The sequence below is a fragment of the Fusarium tjaetaba genome (genome assembly GCF_013396195.1).
Source record: "Fusarium tjaetaba strain NRRL 66243 chromosome Unknown NRRL66243_c0000107, whole genome shotgun sequence".
Lineage (NCBI taxonomy): Eukaryota > Fungi > Ascomycota > Sordariomycetes > Hypocreales > Nectriaceae > Fusarium > Fusarium tjaetaba.
Window position 1 is genome coordinate 174,667 of NW_023501303.1, and position 22,831 is coordinate 197,497.

Sequence of the window (22,831 nt, forward strand, 5' to 3'; positions counted from 1 at the left end):
ACCCGGTTTCGTCGAATTAATGTCCAGGCTACTGCGAATCGCGCTCCTCTTGCACGGCTCGGCTTGGCCTGGGGCCTCGTATACCTCGGCGTCTTGAGCACTATCACTGTGGCTCAGCGCAAAGTGTCAAGGAATACTGATCATCTTCTCTCCCCTATAGAGTCTACAAAAATTGTCTCATAATGTCGGCTGATTTCTGGGCTGGCTATCTCAGTGGTGCTGTTGGAATTATCATCGGAAATCCTCTTGATGTGATCAAAGTTCGACTTCAAGCACAACATACCAGTCCAGTGACGAACCCACCTGTTTGTTCGATCCCTACAGGAACAGCAGCAGCGGCTTCAGCCATCAACCAGAGTGCATCTTTCAGCACGCGGTACCTCGGATCATACGCCTCCCTAGTGACCGGAACTGCAGCTCCAATTCTCGGCTATGGTGCGCTGAACGCCTTGCTCTTTGTTTCTTACAATCGAACCGAGGCGGCATTGAATAGCGTCTTCTCAACATCTGGAAACTTGTGGAATACCTGGCTTGCTGGCGCGGTGGGCGGTCTTGCAACCTGGGTCGTCAGCACTCCCACCGAACTGATCAAGTGCAGGGCGCAGTTGGCATCGTCTCCAATCTCTAGCTGGGCTATCACTAAGGATATCTGGAAAAACGAAGGTACCCGAGGTCTTTACTTTGGCGGAACTGTGACTGCCATCCGGGATAGTGTTGGCTATGGCTTTTACTTCTGGTCTTATGAGCTGACTACCCGTTGGCTGGCCGCGGAACAGGGCGAAGAAACCTCTTTGCAACACGAGGCCGCCAAGGTTCTCCTCTGCGGAGGACTAGCTGGAGTCGCAACTTGGGCGAGCATATTTCCACTCGATGTCATCAAGACTAGAGTTCAGGCCCAGACCCTTGGCGGACAGGCAGAAACAACACCCCTTCTGCAACCAAACGTAGCATCACAAACCAAACGAGCTGGCGCAATACAGGTCGCACGTGAGGCGTACCGGGAGGGAGGCTCTCGTGTTTTCTTTAGAGGGTTGACTATCTGCAGCGTACGAGCTTTCATAGTGAATGCTGTTCAGTGGGCGGTTTACGAATGGGTCATGTTCGAACTCGGCCATGGACGGAAGAAGACAGTCGCCAACGAGCCTAGGGTAGAGATGGTCCAAACATGATGCATGAGGTCTACAATGGCGTCCCGGGAACTTGCTAGAGTTAAGCAAATAGGTTTCTGCTAAACTCTAAGTCATATTAATTCTCTAGGATGAATAAAATGAAGAAGGAAAAGCTGCTGTTAAACGATTTAATAAGAGCTTTACTTTTCCACCTTATACATCATGGTTGCATATTAGACCACTTACCTCAAGAGGTTTACCAGCCAATGTTCTTTCTGCTTCCTACCTGATAGCCTTAAACTCAATCAACTTTCAACTCGCTTTGTGATTTATATCCATTGGTCCTACTTTAAGGCCCAAAATCAGTTACTTTATCATGTTGTCAGTTTCAAATAGGTTACTACACAATAACGATTAGACGAGAGCTATTACATCAGAACTGGACAACGGTTTTCGTCATTTAAACGGTCAATCAAGTCCCTTCCACCCAAATCCAAAAGGTATCTTGAAGACGTCTTCAAACTTTTTGTTAACGCCATCCTATATACGTTCACCCGAGACATCTTCTGGATGCCTGAAAACATGTGACATGGTGACTCTCTCGTTCATTAGACCTGAGTATCCTCTGCGGTGAGGCCTTTTGGCTCACAAATCAATAACTATTTCGCCGTAAGGGGGAACCATGCGTGTTCCTCATTAAACCATCGTGTGGCTGTCATAAGACAATGCATAGGGTCTTGTCATACTTCCCAGCAGTGATAAAGGTCGCGTCCAGGTGAATCTATATGTGAAGTTCATCTGATCTCGTGGTCAAAGACCGCCGTAATCCCCCATAACTCGACAGCGGACTCGGATAGTCGCTCAAAGGCGACACAATATCTGCAAGGCTTGATCGAGGTGATATAGGCTGAAATGAAGTATTCGGAGAAACAAACGATGCGAGTTGCTCTTCCTGGAGAGATAGATGCCGTTGTCGGTTACGCTGATATCGTTGCTGCTCCTGTTCGCGGCGACTCTGTTGTAGCTGATGCTGATATCTAAGATCTTGCTGTTGTTGCTCTTCTTCGCGGGAGACAGCCCATCCTACCGAGCTTTGTTGATGGTCTGGGTGGAAGCTGGACCTTGGAACAGCTGTAGGCACCATGACTGTTGTGCCATCAAGATGGACGAGACGTGGTCCCTGATACCACCATTGGTCTTCAAACCCGTTATCCACTGTCATCAGTGCTGAAGCCAATGATTGTATGTCTTTGGCTTTGCCTCGCGCTCGGTCGTCCACTTGCGCAGGCTGGACGTATCGTGATGGCTCTCCTGGGAACTCGGGTCCCCATGTTGCTCGGAGGCTGGCCTCACGCGAACGATTGCGGTTCTCTACCACTTCGTTGCTGTCGTCATCTCCATTGTTGTCATTGAATCCCATCGGGAAATTCCAGCCGTCCCATGGCATGTCGCCCTCTCCAAGTCGGAACTGATTCGGCGTTGCAGGCAAAGCCTTCCAAACATGGGGCTCGCCTCCTGGATTGTGGGAGGTCACATCCCAGGGACTGCTGTTTAAAGGTGGGGGCGCAGAGCTTCCACGCTCATGAGAACTTCTTTCCGCGGATCTCGAGCTTAGTCGTAGCTCCTCGGGATGAGCTTCTCGCTGCTGTTGTTGCGATGGGGCAGCTGGTGCATAATACTCTCTGATGTGCTGTTGTGTTTGTTGTGGACGATATGGAAGATATGTGGGTTCATGGGCCATGCCAACCGACACTGGATCTCTGTTGTAGATATTGGGAGGCATGTTGCTGATGGTGTGAGTGAACTGTTGCTGTGGTTGGGTCTGTGGTTGCTGGGCTTGGGTTGCCATTTGTTGGTGAGCAACCCGGTAGTGTGCAGGAGCGTTGAGATAGTTGGTATTCGTTGGAGGTAGTTGGCGAGGGAATTGACTGGCTCGGTCGCGCATGCTCTTTGATACATAAGTAATATGTCGGTCCTTGGACATGATTTTGGGCAGTGGAACGCCCATTTCCAGGTGAACGTAAATGCCTGGTTGTTCCCCCATGATGGCAACTGGTGGGAGATGGCCGCTGCAGGACAGGTACTGTTCGTAACGTTACGTCGAACTAGCAACAGATTCACCAGGGGGTGATGTGATGGATCGAATGCAGTGGATTCAGAGAGATTTGGTGGGCGAAACCCTTAGTGGTGAGAGAGTGACTCTATGGCAGGCGTCAGATCATAACAATTGTGCTGTAACAAACGCGATGACCGGCTTGGGTGGACAACAGTCAGTGGTGCTTTGGTAATCTGGCAAAAGAGAGAGAGAGACAGAGAGACAAGAGACAGAAGTCGTAAAGATGTGTGAGATGGACGGATGGATAAGTATATGGATGGATATGGAGTTGCTTGCTCCAGTAGGAGGCTTAGAACACTTCTCCGCCTCTGGTCTTTAGCGTGCCCGGTCAGAAAAAGACCGAGGTCCCTTAATCTGAGGTGAGGTAAGGAGCAAAAGAGGCGAAGCCCTTGTGTTGTTGGGAGTGATACAGCGCAGCCCAGGCTGTTGTACAGTGAATGTGCAGCTTGTCAAGGGATAGAGTGATATTCAGCTTCAGAGGTTCCAAGTTAGTAGTAGAATGTCTGGTATTAGGCCCAAGCTGGTCCTTGATTGCCACCTGACCTGGCCTGACGCTCTGGTGAGCTGAGCTGAAAGATGGCTAACTATGGCCGCTTCTAGCTATCGGCCGCCGTCTGATACGGGGCCCGCACGGCGCCCGTGGAGGAAGCTAAGGATCCATGGATGTCGTGGGACAAGGATGATGAGGATCTGTTTCTTGGCGTTTGTCAAGACAGACCATCGATGCACTGACGTATGCACTAATTAGTTATTGTGGCTCTTTAGATGTTCATGCTCAGCGCATAATAAAGAATCATGACTCAGGGGTAGTGAGGCCAAAGACGAACAATTCGTGTCAGACAAAAAGACGAGGTCAACTCAGCTGAGGTACAAGATGTTGCCCGAAACGAGCTGTTAGCACTCACTAAGCCTAGCGGACTCGCTTCTCATTTGCCCCAGAAGCCAAGGGCCCCGCAATCCCACGCTAAAAACTGATTGAGGCTTGCAGAGGTGACCGCAAGGTGTGGCGAAGGTAGGTATTGGAATCCAATACCAAAACGAGCCCGTCCTCGTTAGAACGTGTTTATTTTTGGCTCATCTAAACCTAGTTAGCGAAATCGATATGCGAAAAAAGTAAATTGCAGCTCCGGATATAAAGCCTTTGACGGCTTTTGCAGCATCAACAACATCGAAATAGGCTTCCGGAGTCTTTTGAATGACAGAATCAAGATCGCCAGGATCAACGGACAGGGTCACCCACTCTATGCGTCAGGTCGGGTCCTTTCTAGAAACATTCTTGGAAACCCCCTGTAACCACTGACCGCATCGACACCTCAACCTCACTCACAATCAAAACATCACATCACATCACAAGTATGAGATGATTTACCACGCGGTAATATATTAAAACTGACACATGCTGCAACATAGACAGACTGAAAGTTACAAAAACAAACATATACGTATAGTTTTGTGTGCACTTTCTATTCTGCCCTGCCAATTTTATTGAATTTACAATTCTGGGGTTGACAAGGCGGCTGTGTTCCCCCCTTTCCGATCCTTCGTCGATGAAGGATCATACGGATTGTCTCAATTAGATAAAACCGCCGAATGGGCCATTTCATCATTTCTTCTCGTCAATTTACCTTGATCTGATTCGCTCGCCCGCATCAAATACCAATTCAGATGCGCCTAAGGTATAGCTTGAGGATTATGGGCATATTGCATCGGCATTGAGCTCATTTACTAGGGCAACAACCCAAACATCATGACCCGAACCTGCTGTTTTGTTTTCGCTCTTCAACATTGCTGTTGTATCGTTGTCCCAATCTAGGTAGGTAGGTATGCATTGTTTCGGTGTTCAGGTATGTACTAATGTTGTGTCAGTTCAATCTTGGCTAAAGCGCCTGCTCTTGCGTCAATACACATTGCTGAAGCTCACAGGATGAGCATGTGGTGAAACAAGTAGTCTATTCTCTCTATATATCAACTAATTATTGTCTCTCAGCTCTTCCTTGGCCTGTTCACATGAATAGCGCTAATTAGGTACCCAGTATTCGCTGAGCATCCTGTCAACCATCCTGAATCCCACTCAGAAATCCTCTAATGCAATAAGACCACCTGTGTCCTCCGAACCAGCTCTAGAGAAACCTACTAAACAGTTTCGTCTGTTGGCCGCCCATGGCCCGTTTCCCAGAACTTGTCAGTTTGCCGGCCACGACCAGTTACCAACCCCTGTATATCGAAAGGATCGATAAGGGTCTGCCAAAACTTCCTCGGGTCCTTGTATCCAGGACCCTCAATCTCCGTAACGCCGTCTGGTGAGAGGTAGATCTTGTTGTTTTTGGGAAGGTATCGTCGGGGATGCCGTACGTTGAACATGACAAGGTTGCAAAGCATAAGAGCTGCCTCAAACACATAGAAGAACCACTCGTATCTCACGACAGGACTGATTGTTGCTGGATCGAAGCCTGGACCGTACCTTAGTTCCGCAACACTGAAGTATTCCACAATGCGATATATGGTTCGGGCGAGAATAAGGGTCATGCTGATATATAAAGTCCATAGTGGCTTGTTGAGCCGCTCGTTCGTGATACCAGCGACAACACATCGACGGTGGAACGTAACAGCCAGCGCAATAAACAGCATTGCCACGACAACCTGTAAGAGCAATGAGGTCTTGATCAGAGCGTGACCTATTTTAATCTCGCTGTCGGTCAACGATTGATTCGCCGAGTATGAAGCACCCCAGCCATTGAGAGCCTCAACGATGCCTGAAATAAACCCAAAGGTTGTTAGGACACGCCCAGGGTGGATGGGTGAGTTGTACGGGACGTAGTACAGGACTCGGCCGAGAATACGATAGTTCTGAAGTTCCAGTAGTGGTCTAAAGATGGCATTGGATGATCAGCATGCTACACCACGATCAAGTCTCGAGTACTCGGTAACCTACGGCGCTGCATAAGTGATACAGACACTTGCGATGAAAATGCCGAGATTCTCGTAATGAAAAGCTCCATATACCCGAAGTGCGAAGCCCGTAGTAAAGAGAAGAGAGCAGAATGAGAACAGAGGTGTCAGCTTCCAACACTTATACAGTCTGCAAAATATGGTCAGTTACTATGAGCCCCAGAGATCTTCCATACTTTCTATGCTGGATTGGGCTGGAGTCTCACATGCACTGCCGTACGTGGAAGCATCCTGTGCAACAGAAAGCGAGGCAGAAGAAGATGGCGGCACCCTTATTAGGGGCATAGAACCAGTAGCTCCCGTCAACTGATATGTGGTCAGTTTCCAGTGACTTCAATGGTTGTCAAGGATGAAATGAGGTGCCCTACCATATTTCCCGTTAGACATGATGTTTGTCTTTGCAACAAGCGCGTATAAGTGTTACAAGTCCTCCCAAAGTGGTTTTGTTCACATCGAGACTCTACAGTCTCAAAACAAAGAGAAATACTTCGACTTATATACTCAGCCATGACGATAGGATCAATAACAAGGCCCCTATGATCTTCATGAGTCCACATGTCATTTAATTGCAGCTTCGCCCGATACCATCACTCTTCAGCCCTATGGTGTCAGTAATTGACCAATCGTGGATGAATGCGATGAATACGATTTCCTAGCTGGCGGGTCATGCAGCAAACCATCCAATCCCAACACGTTTTTCGGACCCTTTCTCAGTGGACTAGGCACTTCAATTCCGTATGACTTATCTCGCATTGCCCGTATTCGTCGTGTTATTCAATTGATTGCGGCTGCCTTGCCTTCGGTACATGTTGACCATCAGGCTTACATCCCGTCGGGTCTCTTTGTAGAATGTCCTATATGTGCCTAGGAAGATCTGTTAAGGTCTGTCAGAAACTATGGAGTCAGGAAGTTGTACATGTGCAGTTCGCTCACCAATGTGCCAGAGAAGTGAATATAGCAGAGTAGAGTAGAGTATCATCATGTTCATGAAATAAAGCTAGTGTACAATTAAACATTGGGTAAATGCCAAAGTGACTCGCTCACACAAACTCCTGAGCCCAAATAGATAGCTTGAAGAAATGTATAAAACTCCATCCATATATTGAACCCTACAGTGAACACCGGCTGGTCCTATCCCATGCGCCGAACCAAAACGTCCTGCCGCACCACAATATGCCACTGCGTCACATTCATTGAAACGTTCGCAATACGGACCTTTCAGCATCATACAGCATAAGCATAACACGTACTAAGCACATCACACTTAATCGGTCAATCAACTCCCCAGCTTCGGCTATCGTCAGAAGATGAGGGCCGCCTGCGCATCTCATCCTCTACTGCCATATCTTGAGCATTGCTGCGATGTCTGCTATGCCGATGCTCTCGCTTCCCTTGTTTATGACTGCGATCATGTTGATCATGTTCATCATCACTCCAGTCGCTGAATTCTCCCTCAGAGTAATCCCACTGCACCGGTATCTCTTCGCCATCCTCACCATATCCATACACGAGACCTCGCCATTGTCCAGAAGCAATCTTAGCTGCCACTTTGAGGATTAGGCGGATGAGAGAGCTGGGAGGACCCAATATCATCTCGTAGGTCTTGGCAATAATAGCCATTGGAAGGTTCTTAACCGTCTCCAACTTACTCCTGTACGGTCTCCGTTCCATGGTTGAAGCCGGCGTGAAGAGGTTGGCTGCTGGTGGCAGAGGTGACAGGGCACGTCGCCTTACAGAAATACTACCAGTAGTCGCTCTATGGCGTGGAACGAATGGCCGCTGTGGTGCGGTCGTGGATGTTGTCGACGGGCCGGCGTCAAGTTTGGGGAAGGCATCATTTTTGAGCTCTCTCACTGAATCCGCATCCGACGATGAGCTTTCGTCAGATGTTTCGCTATCATCATCAGAGTCGGACTCCCATGCACATGGCATGGGAGAACTGCCCCTGCTATGTGATGCTTTGTTTCTTTTGCCGGCTGACAGTCTATCTGCCTCGTACGGGTCATTATTTGCCCCCATAGAAGATTCTGCTTGGGAAGTAGGGGGCGAAGGATGCTGTGGAGCTCCAGACGAATGCCATGACTCAACACTATGGAAAGATTCCTCACTATCTCTACGTAGTAATCGCGGTTGTTGAGCATTGACCTTTTGCTGTGGTGACTGGGAGGCCTTCACATCTCCTTTGTTCTTCTTCTGGGGAGAAAAGGTGTTATCTGCAGCGCGGCCAGTCGGCTTTCCTGTTGTTTCTGATACACTTCTTAAGAGAGGCTCCCTTGACGTGGAACCCGACGGTGCAGGCTTATCCAATGTCGGCATCATGTGTGGTGGCATCGTAGCAGATCTTGTTGTGAAATTCCCAGTTCGTCGTCGTAGTCTGGCCTTCATATTGCCACCTCGGTTTCCAGAGCCTTCATGAAGTTGATACACAGAGGAATCATCTTCCGTGGGGCTGGAAGAGAGTACAGATGACCTATCGTGAGACTCGAGCATATCTGGAGAGCCTTGTTCACCTGGGCGTTCTGGGACAGCCTCCAAGGGTCCAGTGCCGGCATTCCCTGTACCTAACGGTTGCAGAGGGTCGAGGTTCATGCCATACTCTTCATAAAGAGATATGTTGGAAGGCACCACATTAGAAGCCGCGCTTTCAGGTCTGGTCGGTATCGGGCTTGTTGGTATATCTCTGGGCTGTCTAGGAAGCAAGGGAGTAGGTGTAGAAGCTCTCCCAACAAAGGAGGACCTTCGGGAGTCCGTAGAGGATGCGGGTGCTGCCTCCTCAGAAGGAGTCATAGGCTGTGCGCGCGGCGTCCAGGGCAGGATTGTGACGGGAACCTGCTCTGGCAAATCGACAGTAAAGGTGCGCTTGAAAGGGCACTCCGTCTTTTCAAATTGTAGAATCTTGTCCAACACTTCCCTCAGTTCTTCGGCTCGCTGCTGATCTTCGGGGTCATCCACGGGAAGCTCTATTCTCCAGTAGTTCGGTCGCCGTATCTGTAGGACAAATCTACTATTGACCTCGTCTATACACCAGCACTGGCTTTTTCGTAGAATTGGCTGCAATGCAGAACCGCAGCTCAAGAAGGCTACCGATCTTGGGGCTCGATATATGCGAAAGGGTCCTATGTGCTTTACTTAGCAACTAGCGGTGCATATATAGGTATTCGTTTACCAACTCACCTACAGCGATGGTTCTCTCGAGCTGTGAGGACCATGATAAAGAACTCGGTGGATCAACGTTGCTCAAGGCGGGCCCTCCAGGACTCCTCGCATAGGCCCGACCAGTGGCCGTAAAGGATATTATCTTGACATTTGGATGGCTGTAGAGTGTTTCGACAAGATCCGAGTCGGCTGTTTCTGGTTCCGTGTGACCTCGTGAAGGTATAGGGGCAGTTGATACTCGTCTGGGCCCTCGAGCAGCCAAATCGTCACCCGAATCGTCCATGATAAGGGTGTGACGTCGCGGCAGTCTGTTCTTTTTTTTTTTTTGATAGCGCAAATATTTGTTCGACCTGGCTACATCTCAAACATCTCGAAGAGACAAACAGGAAATATCGTTCATGGCTGCGCGCCCGCCGTGGATGTTGGTCGAGTTGTGTTTGTCGCGCCGGGTCGTGACGAGTTGATGGATCGCGAGTCGAGTCCCCTGACCAACCAACGCCTCAGTGGAAGGGAGAGACTACCCAGGTAGGCAGGGTAGGTACCTACTTAGTTGGAGGTATGGAGGGGCAACGGAAGCTCAAAGGGGGAGAATAACGAATAGGGGAGGGTTCTTGGGTATTTTTTATCTTTCTCGTTATCAAGCGGCCTGAGTGCAGGTAGGAAGGTCTTTTCTTTTCTGTTCTGTTCGCTCCCTCGACTTCCGTTCCGAAGGGCTGAGGCGGCGGCGGATGGAATCTGGCCCAGCCATCTAGATATCCCCTCTACTCAGGTACTGCGCTGTACCTAATTTACAGGGGAGTTCCATTAGATGAGTGCACTCTTAGTCATCCGCATACGCATTCCCTAGGCCCGCTGATGATCCCGTCGTCCCGCTCCTCAATCCCTTGATTGAGCAGAGCTGCTCAATAAGTTCAGGGACATTTCTGTGTACAGTGAGTTCAAGCCCATGCCACTCAAGTTTTGTAAAACGGTTGGTGTGAGAGAATTGAGTCGTCATACGATGAGAATATGCTCATGTCTAAGCTTTATCGTCCGATCAACTCAACGCTCCGTACAAGAAGAACGTTGACGAGTTTGAACTTGACTGTCCCTCTTATGATACAGTAGATTTGTTTGATTAACTAACTGATGGATGTAAGCTGGACCTTGCATAAATAGCTGCGAACGCCACTTAGGTGCAGTTGTCCTACCCCAGCCAGCCATAAAGAGGTGGCGGAGCAATCATAACTGGTTTACGGAGTAAGTGGAGGTTGGAGGACACGGTAAAACGAGAGCGCTTGTCTCGGTCATGAGGGCTTTGTTCAAAAATTCGTCGACGTTGCTGTGTCGTGTAATTTCCAGTGGATTGCGACTCTCTCAAAAAGAAAATCTTCAAAGAACAGTATTTGTCTTGTAGTTCTGACATACATTGGATGTCATTCTTGCCTACAGCTGGGCAAAGAGCTAACTAACTCAGCCGCCAATCTGGCGTAAGCTTCAATTGGTGGTACACCATACTTACGTCACCTTACAGTCTTACCATCCATTCCAAGATTCCCAACTCGTGTTCCTGAATATCACTACCAGTATTACCTTCATTTCCTAGTCAAAACCTGAGACCGCTAAATCCTCAACAGTCTCAAGAAGACCCTTCATTCTCTTCCGAGGGGCAGGCAAAAATTCCGTGTCTGATACAGTGTATTCACTAAAATCCAGCCCGTCAACACATGCTCAACTTGAGCTCTGGGCACCTACAGCTTGGTCTCCCTCAAACCCTCCAGCTTCCCATACCTGGCTTCAGCTCCCAAGATGTCGTCTAACGAAAAGGCTCAACTTGACAAGGACAAGCTGAAGGAGAAGCTTGAGGAAAAATTCGATCTCTCTCACTTCGATCCCAATACCGTGATACGTGGCGCTCAGCTCACTCTGGTGGGAGGTGAGTACCACCCACCATATGGCTTCAGGCCCTTTGCCCATCACTAACCAATAATATAGCCCATCGAGCACTACAGAATCCGGCCCTTTTCACAACCGATCACTATCGTCAAGCTGCCATTGCAGTGGTGGCAGGTCTTGCCATTAGACTAATCGTCACCATACCCGTGAGTCTCATTGCCAGCATGAGCAGAAGAGCAACCCTGCTGACAGCACAATCAGATCGTCGGGATCAAGGTTTTATTATGGTTCCTTTCATTCTTTGTGTCTCTTGATGCCGTCACATGGGACGATACTCTCGTCGGTGGGCTTGACTTTGTCGCAGAATATGTCCTCCAAGTCCCCTTCTTCCTCATGGCCCTCATGCGTTATGTTGTACCGACCCTCGATAACCTGTAGGTCGAAAACAAACCGTCACCAAACACTTGAAAGTACCTAATCTCCTTCAAATAGCTTCATGCAGTCCCTGCAATGGGTTGATATGACCTATGTTCAGAAGCACCGGGGTGATAAGTCTTCGGAGCTTCGGGATATGTACTATCCCAACCTGAAGATGTACCGTCCCTCCGATGGAAGTACGCACTCTGAAAGTACCGCTCAGGCTGTTTCCATATTTCTCTACCGCTTCCTTCGCAAGGGTGGTATTTCTTTAGCAGTTTTTGCACTCTCATATACACCATATATCGGTCGATTTGTCCTGCCCGCGGCCAGTTTTTACACCTTCAACAACGCCGTGGGCTTGGGACCGGCTTCGCTCATCTTTGGTACGGGAATTTTCCTCCCTCGAAGGTACCTGGTTATCTTTCTCCAGAGCTACTTCTCTTCCAGAAGTTTGATGCGAGAGTTGCTTGAGCCATATTTCGCTCGTGTTCACTTTACAAAGGATCAAAAGCGAAACTGGTTCCGCAGCCGCGAGGGAGTTCTGTTTGGTTTCGGTCTGGGGTTCTACATTCTTGTCAGAATCCCTCTAGTGGGCGTCCTCGTCTATGGCATTGCCGAAGCGTCTACCGCATACCTGGTCACCAAGATCACTGACCCGCCGCCGCCCCCTCAGCAGATGAAGGAGTTTGCTGAGGGACAGCAGAATTGGTCTAACAAACATGAGTTCTTGAACCTTTCACTGGCCAACATTGACTCGGTACATAACCTTGAGCTATATAAAAAGGCCAATTGATGGCAAGGGCGTCGCATTCGATGTACCTGAACGGAAAGTAGCTATCCTGCTCAGCTTCAGACCATTTGACATCGGAAACGATCACCAACACCATAGTTTTCTGGTCATGCTTTCATTTAAAAACAAAGCCATGACAGAAAGCTTACTCGCTCAGCAGAGCAACGAAACTACATGACCGTTTCCCGGTTTCTATGTCCCAGCATGATAGGATAGTCGATATGCCAGGCAAAAGGTCGGAAAGATAGTGTTTTTTTTTTTTTTGGAAGCGATACCAGCCGTGACCAAGCTTTGCGTGGGCCTTCCAGTGAACAATGCTATTCTCTCATGGCATTTGTACCAATAGCTAGCCAAAGTTAGCCATGTCCAGACGCCCCCCTTCGCTGCATCTCAGCATCAACTTGATTTCAATTCACTGTGCATATCCTCAGCAACGTGCAATGGTTGCAAGGTAATATCTTGTTTCAGTGATCGAAGGGCTGAATATGTTCAAAAATTCAACAAGCTACGTGAATTGTCTAGAAGGACGAAGAGCCACCAAGGCTTCATGTTCCGGTCAGTTCCATCTCACCAGTCGGGAATAATGGAGAACCTCTCATGAGCAGTATCTGCACTATGCTGCCTCATGACCTTGTCGCCTTGGCCGATGAAATCACATCCAGGTGTGTCGCACTTCCGAAGCACGCTGTCACCTTCGTCTTGGATTTCACTCAGAGCCACGTGTCCTGTGAGTTCTGCATGCTTCTTTCCCTCACGCTGGCCGTTGCCTATCCAGTCACATCCCTGCACATCACATCGTAGAAGCAATCCTTCCGTGTCAGTGTAGTAGTGCGCCTTGTTGAGTTTCTCGACGAGCTCTTTAGTCTTTTCGAGTATCTCGTCGTCATCAGTCGGCCAAACAGTTCGATCCATCTCAGGAGGGTAAGTAGGTGAGTCATATGGGTAATCAGATAGGCTAAAGGCAACTCGGTCGTAGTGGATTCCTGAAAAGACAAGAATACAGCGATCTGTCTTATCCTCTCCAAAGTTGATCAGGTTTTGGGTCTGTAATCTTTCATGTCAGTGGGGAGCGGTGCAGCATAATATTTCGACTTACCTGGACATCAAATGTGCAGATCTGGATATCGAAGATGGAGGATAAGATACTTAATTCAATACCGCCTCCCCACCGATCAGGGTCTTGAATACTGCGGCAATATTGGCTGGGAGGACTACCGAGGACAGCATCCGAGTAATCCTCGGGATGTTCAACAATGTAGTCAGCCATCATCCTTCTCAGCCGTTGAGCGGGAATCTGATCTTGCAGAGCACCACCAAAGGCTGTGAATAAACAGCTGTTATCACTGGGCATCACCCTTAGAACTACATGCCGTCAATAACAATAGTCTCTGGAGGCCAACAAAATGTTATCACTTACGCAGAGTTCCACCTAATTCTGGCCATGGAACATTGACATCCTCTGGGCTCTCATTCCGCTTTGCCGCCCGAGATGCCATCGCTTGATGCTGGGCAGTGCCAGTTTGAAGCGACGCAGTAGGTGCGGGAGGTGGTACGTCCTCGGGTACGATAGTAAGTGTCTCGCCGTGAAGACCAAGAGATCGAGCAATTTGATCACTTTGGCTAGCTTCAAGAGTCTTCATAGCCATAGGAGGGCCATATTTTATGCCAAAAGTGGTAATTCCTGTCTTGGCTCGAAGTTCATCAAATAGCACTTTAACAGTGGCATCATCAGGTATCTCGAGGATACCGGTACCGGCTGGACCTTTATAACGAGCTCGCATGATGGTGATTTTATGCAAGGTTCAGTATGAGATGGCAATTTCGTGCTTTCTCGTAGCGGATATGGGTGATTAATGTGTTTGGGTGAAAGTTGTTTGAGGTGAGTGAGGGAGGAGGGGCTGCTTTACTCTAAGGCGAGGAATTGAAGGAAGCAACAGGAAAGCGAGGGTAATAAGCCCGATTTAAGCAGGGCTTGGTACCACAAGAAGAGAGTTCTATGAGCTAGAGTAACAGGAATACAAGGCCGGTATATGAATCACAGAAACAATAAGGCTAGACTGGATCAATGATCTGGATGAAAGTTGGCACCAACATCACAACCATGTGTCAAGTGACAGCCAATTGGGACCCGCTTTCAAAGAAATACACAGCCGTTCTAACCAATTACAGGACGGGAAGTCGCGCGCAAATGCACGCGCTCTCCAGGGCAGTCGCACTTTCAATCAAGCTCAGAACTAGTACACAGGTACTCTTTAATTACAGCTTCCTCCCGCTGCCGTGATTTCGCAGTACAACCCGCCCCATCGACTGAATGCCGCAATATAGATTAACTTGACAAACGCGAATAGTACGCGCCATTAACGCCTCGATTTTCCTGCATTGCGACCGGACCTGAGTGGTCCCACGAGCCTGTCATGTCCAGCCGGAGGGCGAACGCGCCAGAGGTGCGCGAATCTATAGAGGCGAAGACTGCCTCCGTGGACGTGGAGATGAAGGATACACCGGATGATGAGATCGATGCCGAAGGCGACCCTGACGTAGATATGGATGCGGAAGGTGACGAAGATGCCGAAGGTGAAGAGGACGCAGAAGGTGAAGTGGATGATGAAGGTCGCCCCGATATGTATCGCTTGATTCATAATCTCTCGACCTACCTGTGTAGCGTTCAGGATGAGTATGCTTCCCCTCCCTAGTGCAGGAGAGGACTGGGTGATTCTGACAGAATTATAGTGGTGAGCAGCTTGCTGCTGGCTTCCAGCGCATCCCGAATAGACGGACGCTGCCTGATTATTTCGAAATCATCGCCGAACCCATTGCTTTCAGTACCATCCGAGTAGGTTTTATGCAGTCTTGGTAGCTGGTATATGGATCATTAACCAAAACGATAGGGCAAAACTCAGAAGAAACAATACAGCTCATTTGCGGAGTTCGTCAAGGATGTTGCGCAAATCTGCCACAACGCTCAAGTTTACAACCGACCCTCCGCTCCTATTTTCGGTGCCGCAGTTCGCCTTCGAGAAATTCTCGTACAAGAACTCAAGAAGCTGTTAGAAAAGGGCCACATCAATGCCAATGATGCACAATTGCCAGATCTCGGCGAATTACCACCCGCAGAAGAGTCTCCACCAGCAGAGGATGATGAGGAAGACGAGGAAGATGACGAGGAGGAAGATGAAGAGGAAGATGAGGATGAGGATGAGGACGACGATTCAGACGATGAAGGCGGACGACGCAGGGGACGAAGACGACGTGGCGTTGGTCGAAGAGATCAGGACAAAGATTACGAAGATGATTCGCACAAACGAAGAGGCCGACCTCCTAGTGTTCTTACACCGAACGAAGCCCGCATCGCGTCACTATTGAAGGGCCTGAGAAAGCCCAAGGACGCTGCAGGAAATCTACTTGTTCACCCTTTCGAGAAGCTACCAGACAAAGCAGCTGTACCAGATTACTATACAACGATACTGAACCCCATCGCTCTCGACAACATCAAGAAGAAGGCCAAGCGGAAGAAGTATCAAAGCATCGACCATGTTCTTCAGGACCTCAATCTCATGTTTGAAAATGCCAAGCGGTACAATGAGGACGACAGCGAAGTGTACAAGGCCGCGGTTGAGTTACAGAAAGAGGCTGTGTTTTTAGCTGAACAGGAGAAGGCCAAGCCTGATGATGATTTTCGAGACGAAGACGGCAAGTTACCATTGGCGGAGATCCAACATAACGGGCAGGCCTGGAAAGTCGGTACGTACATATAGGGATACCACTGTGCGATGCGTTTCCAATGTTGTCACGCGGCTAACATGAATATAGGTGATTGGGTTCACATTAGAAATCCCAATGACCTGGCCAAGCCCACCGTGGCGCAAATCTATCGAACTTGGCAAGACCGTGCTGGCCAAAGATGGATCAATGCCTGCTGGTACTACCGACCAGAACAGACTGTGCATCGATATGAGAAGCATTTCTTCGAGCATGAAGTCGTCAAGACAGGTCAGTATCGGGACCATCAAATCGAAGAGGTTTTGGATCGATGCTTTGTCATGTTCGTGACCCGATTCAATAAAGGGCGGCCTCGAGGATTTCCCCCGGACAAGGAGATTTATGTGTGTGAATCACGCTACAACGAGGAAAAGTTCACATTCAACAAGATCAAGACGTGGGCAAGCTGTGTCCCAGATGAGGTACGCGATAAGGACTATGAAATGGACCTCTTTGATGTGCCTCGGCGCATGAAGAAGATTCCCAGTCCTATTAAGCACTTGCTCCGCGATGATGCAAAGGAGACAGATGAACTCCCCAAGCCAACATGGGGAAGCCCAAACGCCCCGCCCATTGTTGGGGCGGTACATCGCCGTAAACGGGAGGCCAATGTAAGTGAAATGCATCTGTTCTTTTGTTCCTTCTGCCCTGTCAGTGCCATGCCATGCCATGCCATGACTCGGCTGGCTGGCTGTCGCTGTATTTGTTATCAGCAAACGAACATCCTGCATGATCCCTGCCCGCCAACGCCTTTTTTTTTTTGCCCTCCCCAGCTTCGACGCCTGATTCTTGGTCGAGATTCATGCATGCCTCAGGCTTTCTTTCGTCTCACTTTGTTGTCGCACGCTGACCATAACTTTTCAGGAATCACCACCGCCAGTGCCCACCCCTCCGCCACAAGCCATGTCGGCGGTCCCACTACCTGATGCCGGCGCTGATTCTGGCCGGCGCGCTTCAATGTTGTCAGTGCCTGGCGGCATTCCTAATGATCATTCTGGGAGACATCCTTCGATATCCTATCCTGGAGGTCCCTCACCTTCGCCCGTCCCATACAATGCTCACATGGCGCCTCACTTTCAGCCGGTCACTCCTGGCGCCCAACCAGCACAAGTTCAACAGACTCCAGTCCCTATTCCACATCAACCTCACCTCGGTGCTCAGCCACAAGTGTCTGTACGGCCTGTACAATATCAACACCAACCTCAACACTCGCAGGCAGGATATGCGCAAGGATTCGCCCCTAACTATGGGCAACCGGTGCCTCCTATGCATCAGCAAACACCTATGCCAAACCACATGACCCAGGCATACAACCAAGTACAGGCCACTCCAGTCGCTCGCAGCCCTATGCCGGCTGCACCAGGGATGCCTATGCCGGGTGGCAATGTGTACAACCCGCCCAGACCACCAGAGGTCTATGCACTTCCCGACAATATCAACGATGCGATGCCAAAGGAGTTGCGAGAGTCATTTCAACATGACGGTTCTGGCCGAGTTCTCTTCTTCACTGCTCCTCCTCTCGACAGACCCCACAAAGGCATATCCCACGAAAGTGCTGGGTTAGGACACAGCGCCAAATATCTGTCTGGGAGGAAAGAATGGTTGGCCGACCGGGAGAGGAAGAGAAAAGAGCGCGACGAGCAGATCGGGAGCAACTCAAACAAGAAACTCGAAAGGGATGCAGCAGATGCGCGTCAAACAAAAACAGAGATTGTTGCGCAGGCCAGTGATGCTATGGCCAAGTGGTTGGAACAATACAACGAGGATACCCAGAAGTGGAAAGAAAAGGCTGGGCTTGAAGGCTGGCGTGAGGTCAAGCCATCCAACGAAGAAAACAGCACTGTTTGAGACGACGAGTGAGCAGCAGTTGGGAAGCAAACATGAATTAAAGGCGCCCAGGTATCCTATTCAAGATCAAGAGGGCGAAAACTAGGTTAACTTTCTATGCGTTAGAATTGGAGTAATGGCTGAATTCACCCAATAATATCTTGCAACGATTCTGAGGCGAGTTGTAGTAGTATTAGATTGTACTGATTGATTGACGAGGTGCCCTCTTCATGTGCATCTGCATCACAGACAGACTTCCCGGCTTCTTTAACGACATTGACCCTTGGTCGGCATGTCAATTAGCTGTTGGCAGGCTGTTTGGTCAGAGCTCTTTTTCGTCAAAGTTGGTCATGGGTCAGTCGTATGAGTAATTCACATTTGTCGCCCATCATGAGTCGCTGGACGTTGCCCACACAAAGCAGGACGAATAGAACCACTGCTATTGGGGTTGGGGTTGCGTTGCGCAGCTTGTAAATCCTGATCAGAAAGGTAATGGCAATTCCCTGATAAAAGTTATGTTAGTACCTAGTTACTGGGTATGGTCAATGCTGGAGAACTGACTGTTCGGCTAAGCCGTCGGGCATCAGGTAATTGAAATGGTTGACTCAAGCCAATCAGCAGCTGACGGAACTAATGGAAACCTCCTGTTATGCCGGACATGTACCTCCTGTGTTATTTATGGCTGCGCTACACCGTCTTGGGAACCTCGGTGTACCTCGACGCTAACGCATACCTTGGACTGCCCGGCTTTTTTTCTGCTTCCCCCAAAGCTTGCCGAGAGGAACTTGTTTGTGAGTGGAACATCGCGAATCATTGTCCGAGCTTGTCTCATTCGTGTGTGGTTTGTTTCGTTTTTCCCTCCTGACCTCCATTGCCTTCTAAATATCTCCACCTCAGCAACAACAACCCGCGATCCTCCCCGTCGCATCCTCTCCCTCCTCTCCCCTCCGGTCCTCGACAATCCCTCTCACAGTCCTTCAAAATGCTCTCAAGAAGTATAGCCACCGCCGCCCGTATGGTGCCCGCCACCAGGGTGCTGAGGCCCCGTTCGCACCCTCTCGTCATGCTTCCCTCCATGATGCAGACCGTTCGCACCTACGCCGATTCCGTCATCAAGGTTCCTCAGATGGCCGAGTCCATTTCCGAGGGTACTCTCAAGCAGTTTTCCAAGAGCATTGGCGATTATGTCGAGCAGGATGAGGAGATCGCTACCATCGAGACCGACAAGGTATGCATGCCGTCATAGCAATATTGAAAACTGTCACCAGGACAGGACAGGACAGGACAGCCTTACTAAACATCGTCACCAGATTGACGTTGCTGTCAACGCCACCGAGTCTGGCACCATCAAGGAGTTCCTCGTTGCCGAGGAGGACACAGTTACTGTCGGACAAGACCTTGTTCGAATTGAGCTTGGAGGTGCGCCATCCGGTGACAAGAAGGAGGCCCCCAAGGAAGAGTCCAAGGAGCAGCCCCAGAAGTCCGAGTCTGAATCAAAATCCGAATCAAAACCTGAGCCCAAGCAGGAATCCGCTCCTGAGCCTAAGAAGGAGTCTGCTCCTGCTCCCAGCAAGCCCGAGCCTCCCCGACAGGCCGAGAAGAAGGACTCCAAGCCACAGTCTGCCGCTTCCAGCGGTCCCTCTATGGGTAACCGAGAAGAGCGCCGTGTAAGTTGCTACATGCCATGATGTATAGATAGTTTTGAGCCCAGTCCTCGGGCACTAACTGTCTTTCAGGTCAAGATGAACCGTATGCGCCTTCGAATTGCCGAGCGTCTTAAGCAGTCCCAAAACACGGCTGCTTCCCTGACCACTTTTAACGAGGTCGACATGTCCAACATCATGGAGTTCCGAAAGCTTTACAAGGAGGACGTTCTTAAGAAGACTGGCGTCAAGCTTGGTTTCATGAGTGCTTTCTCTCGAGCCTGCGTTCTTGCTATGCGCGATCTCCCCGCCGTCAACGCCTCCATTGAGGGACCCAACGGTGGTGACACCATCGTCTACCGCGACTACGTCGATATCAGCGTGGCTGTCGCCACCGAGAAGGGCCTCGTTACCCCTGTCGTCCGAAATGTCGAGTCTATGGACATGATTGGCATTGAGCAATCGATTGCCGATATGGGCAAGAAGGTTGGTCGCAATTCTGGCACGCTCACAAGTAGACTGGTGACTGACCATGTGTTCACAGGCTCGTGACAACAAGCTTACTATCGAGGATATGGCTGGAGGCACCTTCACCATCAGCAATGGCGGTGTTTTCGGGTCTCTCATGGGCACTCCCATCATCAACCTCCCCCAGAGTGCTGTTCTTGGCCTCCACGCTATCAAGGAGCGCCCCGTTGCTGTTAACGGCAAGATCGAGATTCGACCCATGATGTACCTTGCTCTTACTTACGACCACCGTCTGCTGGACGGCCGGGAGGCTGTGCAATTCCTTGTCAAGGTGAAGGAGTATATTGAGGATCCCCGAAGGATGCTCCTGTAAGAGACATTACTAAATGTCAAGCTACTTAATACCCTATAGCATGTAGTCAATAGTCTTGTCGAAGAAATTCGAGGCCCCTGGACTATCATCTATTGTATACTAAACAAAGATAAAGTATGGAGGATGCGTTCTTTTGCCAATGTTGACAAACATGGATCTCATCATAGTGATAACCCTCGTTGCTTCTGTGTGGAGAACTCAGCCTTAGGAAATTGAAGCGTGCCTTGTTTTGGCTTAGTCTTTTCTTTCGTGAATCATTCGCAAGGTCTAGTTAGTAGTTATCCTCTGACTTGTCAAGGACCTTATGACCCAGCTTTCTCTGTAGTTGTTTGTTTTACCACGTTCGAATCAGAGCGACTGAGAACATGTCAGTCCCAGTGAGCGCCCTTTTTGTCATCGACATCCAGAAAGATCTGGCATCCGATGACAAGACTGAGATCCCGCACGCTGAGCGCATACGCGATGCCGGAGAACAAATACTTGAGGTTGCCAGAGGTATCGCTGCCGACCCGAAACCCATCATAGTTTTTGTTCAGCATGAAGAATCGCCCGAGAGTGGTCCTCTCGTAAAGGGTAGCAAACCATGGGAGTTGGTCTTCGAAAATGACCTAAACAATCCAAGAGAGTTACTCGTGTCAAAGAATCAACGTGAGATTGCTCCATACTCATTCGTAGTTCATTGCTAATTGTACACAGGAGACACTTTCAAGTCAAATCCAGATCTAGCTGGTCTTCTCAGATCGAAGGGCATTCAACACATTGTTGCATTTGGCATACAGAGTGAGTGCTGTGTGCTGGAAACTTGCAAGGGCGCCCTGGATGCTGGTTTTCGAGTCACGCTGCTTCAGGGTGCTCACTCTACTTACGACACCGAGAACAACCAAGCCGTTCAGATCGAGCAAGATGTTGAAAATGAACTCAAGGCTCTAGGTGCTTCAGTGACCCCATGGCAAACTGCTATCGGTCAGTGGGCCAATACTGGAGTCTTGGGCTGAGATTGCATATACAACAAAAAGAGTGTTATTTCTATGATGGCTCTCTGTCAACTGTTCGTATGCTGTAGTTTCCAGTACGGAATGGTTTGAACTGAACGAAAGATTCGGTCGTTGCAACAATATAAAAGAAATGCTGATCCAAGCTATTTTGTAGCCCTTTCCGATTGCGACATGGTGAGAGGGAGTGTGTTGATATGGCGTCTGCAGCGCGATTCCAGTTATTTTACGGTGCCATGAATGAACCCGGGGATGATAATCTGTCATCTCGAGGGAAGTTCTCACAAAAAGAAAAGCCATGTCCGGTGAACATCGCGGGCCATGGCGCGCATACTGGCCGTGTTTAAACACACTTGCCAGTCGTTTCGACCATGGCATTCGAAGAGTAAAAGCTTGTTTGCTCATGTTGCCAGATTCTCAGCGCAGTGATTAATGCCATGAGCCTCCATCGCTCTGCGGGACCGTATTGAGCTTCAACGTCGACGAATACCATCTTGAATGATTTGGTAAGGCTCACCAACCGCTTGAATGATGTAATCGCAACAGCTTTGTCTGAAGCTACGCTGCTACCGATTGCGGATGGAGGCTGAAGTCGAAAGAGTTTGTACTCATGAGCGTAATTCTTATCGAGTATCTCGACTTTTGCTGTCATGCGCCACTCAAAGTGCGCCAGGTGGAAGCCGCCGTTGGTTTCTTCCCGTTTGCCCTTGGTGTCGGCTTTGGAGATACGCTCTGTAAGGATTGAGAAGGGAAAGGTGACTGTACGGTCGTCCTCCAACAGCCGAGCTGACATGTCTTCCATAGCAACCGTCAAGTCTCCAGCCTTGACAACGTTCTCCTGATTCGACACAGGAGAGAGATTGATGAGGCTCTTGAATGTAAGGGCCGTGTCGTCGGATTTGTATGGTTCTCCAGCCGCTGCCAGCACCTTATCCTTGGCAGACGGTCCATTATGAATCAACATGCACAAGCGATTAACACCACTACCGGTAAGACCCGCGTAGACAGAGGCAGCAAATATTTTCTTATTAGATCCATCACCGAGATGGAAATTCCGATACGAAAGGTGATAGTGTGCGATCAAAGTCTTTGGCAAAGCAACTTGCGATGAGTCTGCACATTCCTGAACGAATGGCTTTGCCACTGGATAAGAGTTGGCAACTGTTCCAGTTGCTGAAGTTGCCGGTTGTGAGATATCTGAATAGGGCGGCGGAGGGTCACTGGGGAGAGAGGAGCTTGGAGGACTATGGTTAGAGTCCATAGTGTAAGTGGATAATAAAGAGCTTTACGGAGGTAGGTCTTAAAAAGTCTTTGCCTAAGATACTTAAGTTATACAAGACCCTGATGCTGACAG

The 22,831-nt window shown here is 49.4% G+C and overlaps 9 protein-coding genes across 9 annotated transcripts; 4 read left to right on the forward strand and 5 right to left on the reverse strand.

Annotated features, from left to right (window-relative positions):
* Window positions 1-182: 182 nt before the first annotated feature.
* Window positions 183-1,169, forward strand: FTJAE_5555 (mitochondrial carnitine acylcarnitine carrier CACL; the record flags this gene model as incomplete). Its single annotated transcript, XM_037352075.1, has 1 exon — window positions 183-1,169. The coding sequence occupies one exon, from the start codon at window positions 183-185 to the stop codon at window positions 1,167-1,169; it is 987 nt and encodes a 328-aa protein (XP_037207397.1).
* Window positions 1,170-1,890: 721 nt separating this feature from the next.
* Window positions 1,891-3,153, reverse strand: FTJAE_5556 (uncharacterized protein; the record flags this gene model as incomplete). Its single annotated transcript, XM_037352076.1, has 1 exon — window positions 1,891-3,153. One exon carries the CDS (start codon window positions 3,151-3,153, stop codon window positions 1,891-1,893), a length of 1,263 nt encoding a protein of 420 aa, XP_037207398.1.
* A 2,205-nt stretch (window positions 3,154-5,358) lies between these two features.
* Window positions 5,359-6,561, reverse strand: FTJAE_5557 (Rtm1p; the record flags this gene model as incomplete). The annotated part of the gene is made up of 3 exons (XM_037352077.1): window positions 5,359-6,072; window positions 6,395-6,480; window positions 6,543-6,561. The coding sequence occupies 3 exons, from the start codon at window positions 6,559-6,561 to the stop codon at window positions 5,359-5,361; spliced, it is 819 nt and encodes a 272-aa protein (XP_037207399.1).
* An 885-nt stretch (window positions 6,562-7,446) lies between these two features.
* FTJAE_5558 (uncharacterized protein) lies at window positions 7,447-9,613 on the reverse strand (the record flags this gene model as incomplete). Its single annotated transcript, XM_037352078.1, has 2 exons — window positions 7,447-9,134; window positions 9,349-9,613. 2 exons carry the CDS (start codon window positions 9,611-9,613, stop codon window positions 7,447-7,449), a joined length of 1,953 nt encoding a protein of 650 aa, XP_037207400.1.
* Window positions 9,614-11,118: 1,505 nt separating this feature from the next.
* FTJAE_5559 (uncharacterized protein) lies at window positions 11,119-12,418 on the forward strand (the record flags this gene model as incomplete). Its single annotated transcript, XM_037352079.1, has 4 exons — window positions 11,119-11,245; window positions 11,305-11,411; window positions 11,467-11,639; window positions 11,698-12,418. 4 exons carry the CDS (start codon window positions 11,119-11,121, stop codon window positions 12,416-12,418), a joined length of 1,128 nt encoding a protein of 375 aa, XP_037207401.1.
* Window positions 12,419-12,982: 564 nt separating this feature from the next.
* On the reverse strand, window positions 12,983-14,196 carry FTJAE_5560 (OTU-like cysteine protease; the record flags this gene model as incomplete). Its single annotated transcript, XM_037352081.1, has 3 exons — window positions 12,983-13,459; window positions 13,512-13,735; window positions 13,833-14,196. The coding sequence occupies 3 exons, from the start codon at window positions 14,194-14,196 to the stop codon at window positions 12,983-12,985; spliced, it is 1,065 nt and encodes a 354-aa protein (XP_037207402.1).
* A 633-nt stretch (window positions 14,197-14,829) lies between these two features.
* Window positions 14,830-18,022, forward strand: FTJAE_5561 (chromatin structure-remodeling complex subunit RSC1; the record flags this gene model as incomplete). Its single annotated transcript, XM_037352082.1, has 5 exons — window positions 14,830-15,089; window positions 15,146-15,248; window positions 15,304-16,156; window positions 16,226-16,785; window positions 17,039-18,022. The coding sequence occupies 5 exons, from the start codon at window positions 14,830-14,832 to the stop codon at window positions 18,020-18,022; spliced, it is 2,760 nt and encodes a 919-aa protein (XP_037207403.1).
* Window positions 18,023-18,983: 961 nt separating this feature from the next.
* On the forward strand, window positions 18,984-21,480 carry FTJAE_5562 (KGD2-2-oxoglutarate dehydrogenase complex E2 component; the record flags this gene model as incomplete). Its single annotated transcript, XM_037352083.1, has 6 exons — window positions 18,984-19,229; window positions 19,270-19,668; window positions 19,738-20,130; window positions 20,189-20,481; window positions 20,838-21,133; window positions 21,182-21,480. The coding sequence occupies 6 exons, from the start codon at window positions 18,984-18,986 to the stop codon at window positions 21,478-21,480; spliced, it is 1,926 nt and encodes a 641-aa protein (XP_037207404.1).
* A 340-nt stretch (window positions 21,481-21,820) lies between these two features.
* FTJAE_5563 (uncharacterized protein) lies at window positions 21,821-22,738 on the reverse strand (the record flags this gene model as incomplete). The annotated part of the gene is made up of 1 exon (XM_037352084.1): window positions 21,821-22,738. The coding sequence occupies one exon, from the start codon at window positions 22,736-22,738 to the stop codon at window positions 21,821-21,823; it is 918 nt and encodes a 305-aa protein (XP_037207405.1).
* Window positions 22,739-22,831: the final 93 nt, after the last annotated feature.